Here is a 15,325-nt window from a genome sequence, read left to right as displayed (position 1 = left end):
AGTTAAAATAAGACAATAACCTTACTAAAAACGACCTCTATATCTGGTACCTAGGTATCAAAAAAAAGAAAAAAAGAAAGATGTAACATTTAGTGTACAATTTTAATTAGTTAATGCTTGAGTTAGCGTTAAATTTTAAATTACCTAACTAGCGAATTGCCCGCGCACTGAGGTTAGCCAAAATGCTAGTTAGCTAGCTAATGTTAATATATAGATCCCAACACATGGAGGGTTTCATTTAATGGAATTTCGAACATGCTAGAACACAACACAATCACCACTACACACTGAAATAAATTTTGATAACAAGCCTTACAGTCCAACACTGATATCAGTCAACTTTTTTAGCTAATTAACAACCTTACATTAGCATACAGATAGTGTCACATTTGCTTCTGGTACAAAATGAAATATATAATAAACATGGACAAAAGGAATGTAACCTTATTTTAACGTGCTACCTGTGCTTAAAATGTCGAATTGTTGGTTTAATAAGTAAATATGAACAACTTACCCTGCAACTGATGTGAAGAAAATGGCGTCGTGAAAAATCCTCTTGGTTTGAAAACCAGTCTGTGGTGGGAGGAGCTTTCTAGAGTAACGTTGACACTGTCTCTTTTAACTCCAGGAATCATCACCCACACTGGGGGGCGTTTTGCTCCAGCTGTTGTTATAATGACTCTATTAGAGTAAATACACTTTAACACTGCTGATTTAACACTGGGAAATTTACTGTATACTTTCCTGTGCAAAGTAAAATTCTCCTGTTACTGTTTCTCAGGAATAACAGGCAAACATGCGTTGCTGTACATTGTACCCTGAGAGTTTATGTATGGAACTGGCTAACTAGCTTAGCACTCTTCCCTCTGAACTACGGCTACATGTGCCTATGAAATAAAAATCGAACTAGCCCCAAACACAGAGGTTTTAAAAACCAGAGTGCAAAAATCCGTGGGTAATATTTTGCAGTTGCTACATCCATCTTCTATACACAGTCTATGCTTGGCATGTATTTTATTCAGAGTAGACGTGCTTACGTATCCAAATGGTTGTGTTACATAAAAACGCACCTCCAGTACAGTAGGATACCTATAAGGACATAATTAAATGTGCTTTGGAGTGCTTAGTAATTCAGACCTGTGTAGCCTCGCTGATCCTTTCCTAAGGTGAACTTTGTTTTAAAGTGTGGAGTGTGATGTTGCTGGAGCTTTCTTTGAACTCACAGCCACATGCCTCTGTAAAATGACACTTGGTCACCAAGCTCCATCCACGCACAGCATGTAGCTGCTACCCTGTTATCACACAGGTGTCTGATGTCTCACAGCAGCATCAAGCGTAGTGAAGCTTATTGGTTTTTCTCTCCTCAGGTGGGGATCTGTGGCCGCACAGGCAGCGGGAAGTCTTCTCTGTCGTTGGCTTTTTTCAACATGGTGGATATTTTTGAGGGTGAGTCTCCTGTCATGCTGTTAGCTCTCCTCACAAGGAGAGAGCACGTTGTTTTTTTCCACTTCTTTCATCTTCAAGCTTTTCTTCCTGTCCCTGGAGCCTCCCTGTTTTTCTCTGGTTCGGTATGTTTATGTCTCATTAAGATAATCGTGTTCTGTTTGGAAACTTTGCGGAAAGATTTCCCTCGGGGTTGTTTCTGTGAGTAGCTCTTGACCCAAGGTTCTACTTGACCCAAAAGGCAAAAACAATCACGCTGTTATGGTCCCCGTTTTTGGTTTCCAGTTTCCTCTGAGTCACTTACAAAATAAAAAAACTTGCCCTTCAAAAGATGTTCCTGACAGGAGGATTTACAGATTTTCAAGAGTAAAATTAAACTATTATGTGAGATTTAATTACTTTTTCGTGAGGTTTTGAGTGGATTCATGATTTCCACATCCCCTTCTGCCCTTCTTTCTTTATTTCTTTTTCTTCTTTGGTTGATGGAAAGCTGTTGTGAGACTGTTTATAAAAGATGGATTTAGTCTCAGAAAAGAAGCTGTTGCCTCTGAATCTTGCAGTCTTCCTAATGGCCAGCAGGGGCAGCTTCGGTGATTGCATAAAAGAGATTTTGCTCTCAGCTGCTCAGTTTTTTATGTTTATTTTGTACACTGTGGTCCCACTTAGAATAAATAATGCAACACTTTCTTTAGGATGCAGAAGTGTGGAGTATCTTTTATTTCTCGCTAGAATTGATCTAGATCTTGTTGTCTTTGAAGATGAAGATCAGGTCTGTAACCACTCGTCAGACTGAGTCAGACTGAGTCAGACTGATTTCAAATTGGCACTTTCATGGAGTTTCTTTGTCAGAATAAATCGACTTTTAGAAATGAGGGAAAATCTGTTGCTGTCTATGTAAACAGAAAGTCACATTCACTACTTAGATTGGGGGCAGGGATAGCTCAGTAGGTAAAGTGGTCACCCCATGATCGGAAGGTCGGCGGTTCGAATCCACTTAACGGTTACCCTGAGGTACCCCTGAGCAAGGTACCGTCCCTATACACTGCTCCCCGGGCGCCTGCTTAGTGGGCTGCCCACTGCTTCACTGAGTGAATGGGTCAAATGCAGAGAAAAACAAGTAATTTCCCCATGGGGATCAATAAAGTATCCATTATTATTATTATTATTATTAGATTCAGGCTCCAGTCAGAACCTCATAGATCTGAAACAGAACTTCTTCCACAGATAGTGATGTCACTGCTGCCTCTCCAGCTTTGCTTCTTATATGGGAAAATATCCAGAATACAGCCAGCTGGTAAGCAGATGAGTGGAGAACCCTGCTGCAAAGAGATGTATTGCTCCGTGTCTGAGATTGATTCTAACATGTTGGTAATCAGTCTTTGAAGCTACACTTTACACAATTTGTGCAAAAACTGGACAACACAAGATTGGAACAAAGTTGTCTGCTGTGACATTCAGATGATAGGATCAAAATTGGTGTAAATGGCATGAAAGTGTGGCTCTGTCTTGTCCTGTATTGATGGTTTAGGCTGCTGGTGGTGTAATGGTGTGGGGTTTTTTTAGTACCAAGTGAATGGCATTTAAACACCACAGCCCACCTGAGTATTGTTGCTGCTTCAGTAGGATAATGCCCCAGGTCACAAAGCTGAAATCAGTTGTACTCTAATGGCCTTCACAGTGACCAGATCTCAGTCCAGTAGCCACCTCTGGGATGTGGAGAAACAGGAGATTCACATTATGGATGAGCAGCTGATAAATCTGTAGCAGCTCTGAGGAATGCAGCACCTGGTTGAATTTGTGCCACGAGAAATTAAGGCAGTTCTGAGAACACAATGGGCTCCAAGCTGATACTAACAATGTCCTGAATATCACAGGTAGGATCGGGGACCAAGGGAAACCCTGGTGAATACCAGCACCAATACCAGATACCAAAAAGCATTCTTGACTTTGTGTGGGAGAGAGGAAGGAGACATGATTTTGGTTATATGACCTGATGGCTCGTAACAACACTGTGGTACACAGTACTGCAGGAGTATACCAGACACATGTAGACTAGACTGTCAAACTTCATGACTGCTCCAGAAGTTTCCTGACAGTAAAGAGCTGTTCCACTGTTCCACAACTAGAACCGAAGCTGGATTGCTCCTCCTGAATCTGAGATGCTTGTTATGTGGATTCAAGCTGTCCATGATATTTATAGACCCAAATACGACTTGAACAAGCTTACAGTTTTTCTCGATTGCTAAAACACATTTCTTGAAACTACGCCTCATATCCTCACAACAGTAAACACAAATCCATAACATCTCACTCAATTTCCCAAACATCCTATTTCCAGGTCAAAATGAAGCTCTACACCCAAAACTATTCACTCCTGCTGAAAAACCAAACTTTGCCCTCAGACATCAAACACAAGCCCTCAAAAACACACACACTACAACAGAGTTTTGCACACTGGTACAATTAATTCAAAACAATAGTTCCAAAACAATTAGGTTGCTTATGGTTCTCCCCTTCAAAACCCTTGTCACATGATAAACACAAAAGACGCAACCAATGTATGTACAGTGGCACATTGTCATTCATGTACTATACAGTACAACACACACCAGAAACATTATCCCACCTCAGCATCTTGTCTTTGGTCTGGGTCAGGCCAGAGAATCTCATCCACATCACAGGCTATATTGGCCCCAGCCAGGCAGTGGGGGTAAAATCCTCTTGCATGCCTGATCCACCCCTGGCATGCATCTACTGATATGTCTAGGCAGGCCTCTTCCATGGCCTGAAGGAGGTGAACACGGACATAAGGTTCTCGGTCATACACTTTCCACCGCCATGCCGAAAATAACTCCTCTATCGGGTTTAGAAAGGGAGAGTATGCAGGCAGAAAGATATTAGAAAACCTTGGGTTATTGGTAAACCAGTCACGAACCAGAGCAGCGCGATGGAAGCTGACGTTATCCCACACAACAACGTAGTGAGGCTGCTCTGGCTGTGCTGGTTCCCTGTAGTCCAGCTGGAACATATGTTGTCTTAAACCTTCAAGAAAAGCAAGGAGAAGCATAGTGTTATAGGGTCCTAGTACGGCATGGCGGTGGAGTACCCCTCGTTGGCTGATGGCTGCGCACATAGTGACATTCCCCCCACGCTGACCAGGGACATTTACAATAGCCCGATGGCCAATTATGTTCCTCCCCCTTTTCCTTCTTTTGGTCAGGTTAAAACCTGCCTCATCCACAAAGATTATTTCATGGGGAACAGGCCGTCCTTCAATGTCAAAGATTCTCTGCAAAACACATAACACAGTAGAGTCAATCGGTACCCTGAACCACAGTTCAAGAGTGCTGAAATGGCAGCATAAACTGCCATGCTGTGATGGTACACAATACTTTATACAGTATCAAAACTCATACCTGAACATATTCCACACGTTGGTTTTTCACTCTGTCAGAGTTTCGTTCGAAAGGGACTCGGTATGCCTGTTTCATCCGGAATTGATTCTTTCGGAGGATGCGGTCAATTGTGGAGAGGCTGATGGCATTTATACCTCGAAAAAGATGATCATCCTCAATCACTCTCCTTTGAATCTCTTGCAGGCGGATTACATTATTTGCAATTACCATGTTTACAAGTTCCCTCTCTTGCTCCTCCGACAAAAGCCTTAACCTGCCTCCACCAGGTGGTCGTCTCTGTGTCCTACAAAAATAGAAGCACTCATTACTGTAACTGTCACACATTCATTTTACAGGCAAATAATGGAAACATACTGAAACTCAAGACACATAAGTTCAGTAACTTAAACGTTACTGTACAAAGCAGTCTTACTGCAAGTACACCTACCTGTTTTCCTCCCTGAAGGTTCTGATGATGGAGGCAACAGTGAAGCGACTCAAATTTGGTTGTACTCGTTGCCCAGCCTCCCTCATAGTCATCCCATGGACAAGGACATGGTCAACTAAAGTGGCTCGAATTTCATCCGAGACTGACTGTCTTCTTGCCCTTGCTCTTCCCCTTCCTTGTCGCCGTCGTTCTCCACCTCCACCTCCTTCACCACGTCCTCTTCCTTTGCATCTCTTTGGATCCATTGTTTCAAACCTGAATGAGCTGACTTTGGCCCTTTTATCTATCCATCGCAGGTTCTGATTGGTGTGTGCTAAATTTTGACTCCTAGTGTTTCCACCTGGTTAATTGTGTGCTAATTGAGCTCAAGCTATGCTGACTTAAGTTAACATTATTGCATGCTAGTGCTTTCTAAATGACTACATGGTGTAAGCACTGTAAAATGTAGGGATTTGTGTGTAGAGTTTTGCAGTAACAGTTCACCAAATTTGAGTCATGTGTCAAAGCAGGGAATAGTGTTTATAGTTCAGGGAAATGGGTGAGCTTTTTGAACAGTAGCGTTACGGTTTTGAAATTTTAATTTAGAGGCCTGGTTATAGTGTTTAAGCAATCGAGAAAAACTGTAATAGAGTTACTTTTATAAATTCAATATGCTATAAATGATCTGTCAGAGTGAGCAGTAATAAAAGTATTTAAGGTGACTGAGTCCCAGAGACAAAATGACGATAGATATTGCAGTGTGTTTTGTTAGAACTAAAGCACTTCTTATTGTAAATTATTCCTTTAAAAGGTGTTCAGTCATCAGCCACTACTGCAGTACTATGTATATGTTGGAGGAAATATTTATTCAGCTCTTTTTAAACACTCGTGCGAGTCCTGCTAAGTGCAAATCTGAAGGCCTTTTTGTTCTTCGCATGCCTTGTTTTAAGAGAACCTGAAGTAGACTCTTGTATCAAAGAACTAGCATAAGGACATAACAAAAAGGCTCGACCCATTCTCCTGCACTCGTTTCCAGGCTCTAGACATGTTCCTTCAAGAGGGCAGAAATAAAGTCCTAAAGCTGTCTGTTTTAGTTATTGCATTTTGAAAGCAAGTCGTAATCGTACCACTCTGTTTTCACTCTGGCTGATGACGGCTGCTCCTAGACAGATTATTCAGACAGGGGTGAGATTACACAGTCACTTTTTCCATGCACTCACACACACAGCTGGGAAGACAGTTCATTTAACTGTAAATTTAAGACCATTGTGTCAGCAACATTTCCTTATAAAGCAGTGAAATAAAAGCAGAGCACCTTCCTGGTGATTGCTCTTCTGAGTGAGCTGTACAGAACATTCTTGATTTCATCACCCTGAAAATAAAACATTGTGTTCAGCTGAACAAAAACATTTGTTCAGGGTCGTTCATCGTGTCCACATGAAAGAGCTTTAGGAGAAAAGGTGGTTTAATTAAAGCAAACCTATACAAGTTTGTGCTGATGAGTGCAAATCCTCCGTGACACGTTTCTCTGCAATCGGGGACTCAGCTGGTTTCCATTCTGGTTATGTTCCTTTATAAAAACAAGGTTTCTGAGCATCTGTGTCATTTTGCAATTAAAATCTCCAGCTTACCACAACTACGTCACCATATGCAAAGAAATTTCCAATCTATGAGGTTCTGACCCAACTCTGGTTGTTTGTAGTTCAGTTGAATTTCTGTTTACGTCGACAGCAACAGGTTTGCAATTTTTGATGATTTATCACAGATTGCTAACTTGACTTGATTTGCTTGCACGCTGATGGGGAACTGATGGCACACTGACTGATTTATTACTGCTTTATCACCACCTTGATGCAGCAAAGTCAGTTTAAAGATGGTAACTGACTGATGGCTGCAGACCTCAACAGCCATTTCAAAGCAACAACGTTGCACATTCACTGTAAACATCCCAATCATTTTTCCGTGCTGCGGTTGTGCAGCAACGTTTTTCCATAGTGCATCTTTAACATAAAATATTGAGTAAGAGACACCAAAGCTTGGTGACATCACACCAGCAGGTGTGATGTCACCAAGCTTTGGTGATTTCTCTTATAATGCAGCCGTGAGATTTCCAGATTAAACAGAAGGAAAAGCAGCTTGAACTCTATTCCTGCAGCTGATGCAGAATGGGTGTTTTTTGGTAGTATTCAGGAGAAGGTCGCAGTGAGAACAGGACGCCTCAAGTGCCACTATAAATGAACTTCATGAGCTGTAGATATAGAAAGTTCAGAAGAAAGCTGTACTGGATAATTTAACTGTTATTTTTCTGTTATGAGAGGAGTGTTGGTGGCTGTAAAACTACCTGGAATGTGAACACAGTGTTTTGCTTATTTGCAGGAAAGATCATCATAGATGGGATTGACATCTGTAAGCTTCCTCTACAGACTCTCAGGTCTCGACTTTCGATCATCCTCCAGGACCCTGTCTTATTTAGTGGATCAATAAGGTAAACACTCGTGATTAACATGCCTACAGAGAACTTGACTATATTCTTTTTTAAAAAGTCTTTTTGAAGACTTATTATGTAAAGCCTTAGGATCTGGTTCCTCGCCATGTTTTCCTTCCCAGAGATTGCTGTTTATAATTTTATTCTTGTGTTACCAATCAGAACTATAATTTGTGCTCTCTGTGGTCCGTACTTCCAAATCGGTTACCTAAAAGGTAAAGAGAGGCAACAGCAAAGGTTAACATCAACAAAATCTGAATAAGATTTGTTTACAGAGCTTTAATTCAAATCTCCAAGATTTGAACCAGTAGTTATCTGCTAAAGGTGAACAGAAACTTTGACTGTTGTTTGGTTCTCTAAAAAGTTTCTTATATACACAAAAAATGTTGCGATGCACATCAGAAATGGTTTATCACAAGGACTAATCACCCAAACAGAAACTCGACAAACCAAATGCAGAAACCAAACCAACACTCCACAAATGCACGGCACAATTTAGGAGAGCCAACCCCACTGGGACGAGACTAAGCTGTGCACCTGCATGTAAAAGATAAATTGTCACTCTTTTGAGGCTGCCAGCACTCACATATTGGACAGACTAGACAGATGGTGTCAGAGACAAGTAAAGGAGGCCATCTATGTCCACTGCGAACATCTGTTGTTGAACAGCAGCAGCAACACTAGTCTTGAGATCTCTTCCCAGGTAATCCAACCCCACCTGCTCCTTGACATCAATAGCACACATGTGATGAACCACATGATTAATAGTGAGTGTATGACCTTCAGGACCACCTCCAATGTGGCATCTGGGGATAAATATCTGGGAATCTGTCAGCCGATTTAGAGCTGTGCAAACCTCTTGGCAGCCACAAAAGTCGCCCCCTTGTGGCCATAAAAAATAATCCAGATTTAAGAAGAAGAAGAAGAAAGTGTGTACATTATTGTACTTTATTGAGCCCCGTGGGGAAATTGCTCTCTGCATTTAACCCATTCACTCAGTGAAGCAGTGGGCAGCCATTGGGCGCCCGGGGAGCAGTGTGTAGGGACGGTACCTTGCTCAGGGGTACCTCAGGGTAGCTGTTAAGGGGAATCGAACCCCCGACCTTCCGATCATGGGGCAACCACTCTACCTACTGAGCTATCCCTGCCCCATTTTTTTTTTTTTTTTTTTTTTTTTTTTTAGACATTTCCATGTTGGCTTCGCTTTTTAGTCTTGGATGTTAAGGTTCACACTCAGGACTCAAGCACATGACACAGTCAAAGGGTTAAAAACTAAACAGTCTTCAGCTAAATCCAGCTGTGATTAATTCCATCTGGAATATAAGGAACTTCAGGTAAGTAATCCTGTTTTTTTAGGGCAGGGATTCGAACTGTTTGTCTCTCGAAACACCTCTCCTCTTCAGTTTTCAAAGAACAAAACATGAATACACTTAATTGGGTGGGCTTGGTGGGGGTCTGACTTGCCTTTCAGGTGTCTGGCTTCTAGCTCAGAGAGAAGATCAAACAGTGAGTATGAGCAAAGTAGTCACGATCAGCTTGGTATTTCAAACAGCCTCAGCAATTCTAACTGTACTGGGGGAGAACAGTCAGGCATCACCCAAGGCTCGAGACCCAGCTTAAATATGACGTTGATTGGTGATGAGTAGCAGGTGTGCCAGGCCAGGACTTCTAGAAGCCACACCCACCACTTCATTTCATACACTAGCAGAGAGGCAGGTCCACACCTAGACTACACGGGGACCATGATGGTCCATTGTTTGTACTCGCTGTAGTCTTTTGTGTTTTTTTTGTGGGTTTGTGGTTAATACTTGCTTGTTCCTATAAACCTGTTAATGTGGGGGCATTTAGATGAATAATTTTGGGAAACGTAAGATATGATCAAAAAGTTTCCTCAATCAGCCCATAAAAGAAAAATACCAGATTCAAATCTTTAAATTTCTTGTCTACGTCCAAATGGCTTCCTGCAAATTTGTTCCTAGGAGTCCAGTTATGACCAGGTGAGCCGTGTGCTCTGCTGTTTACCGCAGATCGGACCGTGTGACTGCTGGCTATCGCCCTGCAGTTTAAAAAACCAGAACGCTTGACATTACAGTAAAGTCAACTGAAACATCCAGAGTTTGAGGGAGAACCTTTACTGGAAACAACCGAACCGTGGTGCACTCCATTGTGCTGTCATGAATTTGTGTTTTTTCCACACAACCTTGGCTCAGCACCTGCTCCACTCACCAGATATACCTCTGTGCACATGCCTCCACTTGCCCAGGATGAAATTAAGTCAGGCTGTTTTGACACACTAGATTTGATCCAGCATGCACGGCAGATGCACAAGAGCAAGTGCATATCGCGTCTGTTATGTTTGTCCAACTCTTAGAAACTGTGATGATGAAAATTGATACCAGAAACAGTGGAAGGAGTTTGTCTGGCTTGAAATTACAGTTGAAAAACTAAAAAAAATCTACACAGACGGTTTAGGAGGTGTCCTGTTCTCGTCTGATGCAGAAACACTGATGTTTGCCACAAACGTTAGTGGACCAGAATCTAAACATGCCATCAGAGCACTGGCTCTTTTAAGCCTCCATAGCTGAGTGTCACGCTGCTTGATTAACCACGCTCAGATTTGGAAAACCCGGACTCGCCTCATTGTGAGCTCTTAACCAGAAAGAGAGAAAAAAAACCCTCTTTGCCAAATCGTAGTCTGAGTTCTGTCCCGAAAGATGTTTGTCACATGACGACACAAAGTCCCAGCTGTGGGGTTAGCGGTTGAGAACGCAGTGGGAACTCTGGCCGGGACCTAATCTGACTTTTGTCACAGACGTCACGTACCGAGGAGGTCGCTGGAGAGATGAAGGACTCAGCGCCGTTTTGTGCGTACACACTCGCAGCCTCTGTGTGTTTGTGTTACCAGATGATAAAGTTACTCTGTTTGTTATAAAAGACAAAGTGCATGTGCTGTTTGTTTGGACAGATATGCTGCTCCAGATAATTGTATGTGAAAGTGGGAGACGGTGAGTGTGTGTCTGTGTTTTGGCATTTTCAGCAGCTCTTGTTTATGTGAACGTAAGCCTGAGGTGAATGGTCGGCAGTGACTGCTTCACACTGTTATCATAGATGCTCTCACACAGTTCGGCTCTCACACACACACACACACACACACACACACACACACACACACACACACACACACACACACACACACACACACACACACACAAGTAGTAATGAATGCATTATTTATAATTATTTGAAATGCCACAGTTTTAAAACAAACATGGAATTAATTGTTATATTAACCCTTTAACCTTCTTAAATGCAAACAGGACCTATTCTGTTTATCTACACGCTCCTTATTTTTGTTGTAGGACTCTATTAGATTCACATTTTCAAATAATAATCTTCTATTGGCTGTTCACAGCCTCTCAGTTCATTTTCGGTCTGAAATGAGTGATTTTAGTTCCTATGTTCCTCAGTTTACCCCAGTAACTTTTTTTATTGGCTGCCCCTCTTAAGCAGAAGGTTTAACCAGGAGGTGGGCGTGGCTTCCATGTCCAAGATGACCATGTTAGGGATGTCAGCTCTCTAAAACAGCATACAGAGACAAGAGTAAAAACAGATGCCTGAAATTGAGCTTTTGGCCCACAGGGATTGCTTGTACATGTGCCGATGTCATTATTTATAAACATCTCACAAAACAAGGATAAACAGAACAGCTTTCTTTTTAATTATTTCTTTTTTACCATTTTCTCCTTCTCTCCTCGTCTCTCCTTATTTAACATTAGAACTCAGTGCCTTTTACTTCTATTTATCTTAACAATGATCATTTAAAACCGCTTTGTTTGCTTTCTTTTTCCTGTTTGGCCCGAACTTCCAAACTTGCAGCCCACTCTGCAAAAACCTGTTGAAGACATGCGCCTGACAATTCAACTTGTGTCAACAGTGTCAACTTGACTTATGATTTATGTGGCTGTCAATCGAATGTATAAAAATATGAAGATGTTTTTGAATTTTTTTAAACAAGCAGTATGAAGAGTAGACGAGTACTAACCTTCACTTTAGAGCCAAATTTAACTCAGTTTTCAGCTTGATTGCTGTACCAGTTTATCATTTTTTGGTGTTATAATCAACAGAAAACTGCTCATTATGCTATTGCTGAATGGCTGACATTAGATTTACTCCAAGTAATGAGCAGCCTGAAAAAAATCCTTTTTTACTTTTCACTTTTCAGCCAGATTTAGACATAAAAGGATGACTTCTTTTGTGGTCTTTTGACAACACTGATGTCATCCAAGGACGTCTTTTGCTTGTTTGGCATATTTAACTAAGTGGGTCTTAAGTTAAATTTCCATTTTCCATCTATCTAGAAAAGGTCAGTAATATTTTTGCTTCGTCCTGTTTAGATAATTGGAATATTTTGTGCTCAGAGTGCAGCCAAGAAATGATCCATCAGCTGTAGCGTCCACCAAATGCACATTTTGTTCATCACATTTTAAAATGCACACACATGTGATCTGTCTACTGCAAGACTAAAAGATCATTTGAGAGTTATATGGAACATTATGGCAGCTTGTGCATCCGTATATTCATGCAAGATGTTAAAATGCGGAAGGTGAAGCTGAATGTACATAACAAATTGTGTTTCTGAAGGTCTTCCAAAGCTTTTCTTTAGCCATTGGCTGCTTTTTTACTCATTTTGAATCCAGTCCTTGTACCTGATCATTTTCAGAGAAACATTTTGGGGTTTTTTGGACTGAACAATTAGTCATTGAAACATAAAAGACACCTAACTGAAGGGATGAACCAGTGTTGTGTCTACACATACCAGACAACTTAGCAAAGAACCAATTTACATTTATGTTTAGGCACTTTGTTACTAACAGCCTGTCACTAAAACACATCGCGTGCGCCATTTCTTTAGTTGAATCTATAAAATATTTTTATAGATATTTTTCTCATCTTGGCATGGTGTGCTATGTGTCTTTCAAACATTTGGGGACAGAAGAAGAACTAGAAGGTCAAGCAGCAGATGAGCAGTTTCTGAAAGGATTATCTGTAAGAAACACGACTACAGGTCAGTGGTGTTGGGAGCATCTGATTGGCAAAAGCTTTATTTTTTCAGTGTGACAGCGATCCCAAACACACTCTTAATGCAGTAAAATAATACCTGGATAGAAAAACACAGTGGAACACTATCAGTCATGGATCGGCCTTCCCAGATCCCCAAGCAGTGTGGGATCATCCTGACAGAGAACAGAACAGAAGGCAGAAACATCCAAAGAAGAGGATGATGTTGGATGTAATTTGGGCAAAAGACTGACTGGACCGAGGCTGAATTCTTTGGATCAGTTTCTGCCAGTTGTCCTCACTATGAAATAAGATTAAATATAATTCATTTAAACAAAACAGGGATTAGGCAAAGCTTAGCCCAGCAAGCAAGCCATTCATGCTCCCGAATGTTTCTTCTTCTTTTTCTTCTTTTCATGACATTAGACTCTCTATAGAAATGGCAGCAAAAGTGCATAACGTGCAAGTGTTGTGCTGATCAGTCATTCGATGTGTTTTTGGCATTTTTATTCATTTAAAGGACTCACTTTCCTTCCTGGCTGCCCAAGACTAAAAAGACAGTAAAAGTTGCTGAAACAGTTCACATTCGTGATTTGTGATGTCTTTGTTGGTCTTGGGTCCATCACTGTCTTTATCAGCCTCTGCAGGTGGTGTATTAAATCTATGGTCAGTCCATGAGAGGTAGAAATATGCTTTTTTTGTGTTAATGATGTTTACTTGTTGCAGGTTTAATCTTGATCCGGAGAAGATGTGCACTGACGATCGACTGTGGGAGGCCCTAGAGATCGCTCAGCTTAAGAACATGGTGAAAGCTTTGCCTGGAGGACTAGGTGCGCAAACTTAACTCGAGAAAGAATGCAGCTTATTGCACCAAAAGTCAGTTTTGAAGTAGAGTACTTGATCGATGTGTTTGTGTTTAGACGCTGTCGTGACAGAAGGAGGAGAGAACTTCAGCGTTGGGCAGCGGCAGCTCTTCTGTTTGGCTAGAGCTTTCGTCAGAAAGAGCAGCATCTTCATCATGGATGAAGCCACAGCATCTATAGACATGGCTACGGTGTGTGCTTATTCATGGCATCTCGTGCAATCATGTACAGAAGCTTTTTCCTTAATAGAGATATATTTGTGGGATAGTAATTAAATGTTATCATCAGCCAGTTTCATTTTACTTATGTAACCCCAGTTGTCCCAAAAATACTAGAGAAGGAAGCAAAAAATGAACAAAGCAAGCAAAGAAAATGAATGAATGAATGAATTTTAGTTAAAACAGGTTATTTCTAAGGCATCAGTAAAGAGAGACATGACATCATAAACAGCTTGAAATACATATAACTGGACTGGAGGTGGGTTGCAAAGCAGTTTGCATCGCGACAGCCCCATTTTAGCCTCGCTCTACTTTGGATCACGTTTACAGCAGCTCACCACTTCCTCACCTGACGATATGGTTTCTATTCTCTGTTTCGTCTTTCTGTCTTGCAGGAGAACATCTTACAGAAAGTCGTGATGACGGCGTTTGCAGACAGAACAGTCGTAACAATCGCAGTAAGTCCTTCAGTCTTTTATCCTGTTGTTGTTACTAATGAGGCAAAAAAAAAACAAAACTGCTGAGGTCAGCTGAGGTTTGTACAGATAGATGCAGATATGTGGCTCTCTTTGCACTGAGCTCTATGTTCATCTATCATTAAATTATTTACCCCACAGATGTTTCTTTTATCTGTGCCTTTTATTAATGGCCTTTCCCACACATAAACAGTTTGTAACACATAGTTCCTTATGGATTTAGTGACTTAAATTCAGTCCTCTTGTCCGGTTCTTTTATTTATATGCTTCCCTTTTTTCTGACTTTTGTCTCTTTGTGTTGCTGTCTTATCCTGCTCTGTTTTTCTTTCCTTTCTTTTTCCATCTGCTGTCTCCTTCTACTTTTTCCCAAATCCCCCCCCCCCACCTCCTTCCTTTTCTTTTTTGTTTTCTCACTTTTTCTTTTTTACTACATCTACTACATTTTCTGTTGTCCTCCTTCATCTCCCTTTGTCCTGCCACCAGCATCGTGTGTCCTCTATCTTGGATGCCGAGCAGGTGTTGGTCTTCTCCTCAGGGATCTTGGTGGAAAGTGACTCTGGTCCCAACCTGCTAGCACAGGAGGAGAGCCTCTTCAGTGTGCTAGTGAGGACTCACAAGTAGACCCGGATCAACACAGACCACTTTGGCTCAGCTGACTCTCGGTCTCTCCTGTTTTCTTCCATTTTCCTGCCTGTTTCTGTTTCTTTTCCTGGCTGAGCCACAGCTGACGTCTGACTCTGGGTCTGCTGAAGCTTTACTGCCACTGACAGCCTGGTTGGTACAAGAAAATACTGCATGCTCTTTTAAAGATATTCCTTGTGGATGCAGTGCAAATTTGACGACAGTCTTCAGTGTTGTGACATTGTTTGTCCTCCAAACTAAAAATTGAGAAGGGATTCAGTTAGAATTAAACCTGAATTTGTATTTTTAGTAGCTGACTGGTTCAGATGCTTTACATTC

General features: G+C 41.4%; 1 protein-coding gene across 5 annotated transcripts in view; it reads left to right on the top strand.

The window, feature by feature from the left end:
* The window catches only part of abcc9 (ATP-binding cassette, sub-family C (CFTR/MRP), member 9), an 85,980-nt gene that overhangs the window by 65,126 nt on the left and 5,529 nt on the right, over nucleotides 1-15,325 (top strand). For 3 of the 5 annotated variants that reach the window (XM_085375340.1, XM_085375341.1, XM_085375339.1), the window contains 5 exons: nucleotides 1,368-1,446; nucleotides 7,642-7,750; nucleotides 13,535-13,638; nucleotides 13,729-13,862; nucleotides 14,285-14,347. In XM_085375340.1, the coding sequence (XP_085231466.1) occupies nucleotides 1,368-1,446; nucleotides 7,642-7,750; nucleotides 13,535-13,638; nucleotides 13,729-13,862; nucleotides 14,285-14,347 (489 nt within the window). Of the gene's footprint in view, nucleotides 1-1,367; nucleotides 1,447-7,641; nucleotides 7,751-13,534; nucleotides 13,639-13,728; nucleotides 13,863-14,284; nucleotides 14,348-14,848; nucleotides 15,140-15,325 lie in introns of all 5 variants that reach the window. The other 2 variants (XR_014906987.1, XR_014906986.1) reach the window with 1 other exon arrangement.

This window comes from Diplotaxodon limnothrissa, linkage group LG17, assembly GCF_057381915.1.
Source record: "Diplotaxodon limnothrissa isolate DT_005_m linkage group LG17, D_limnothrissa_male_GT1.1, whole genome shotgun sequence".
Classification (NCBI taxonomy): domain Eukaryota; kingdom Metazoa; phylum Chordata; class Actinopteri; order Cichliformes; family Cichlidae; genus Diplotaxodon; species Diplotaxodon limnothrissa.
The sequence above is the reverse complement of the archived record's forward strand: the minus strand, read 5'-3'. Positions and strand labels throughout refer to the sequence as shown.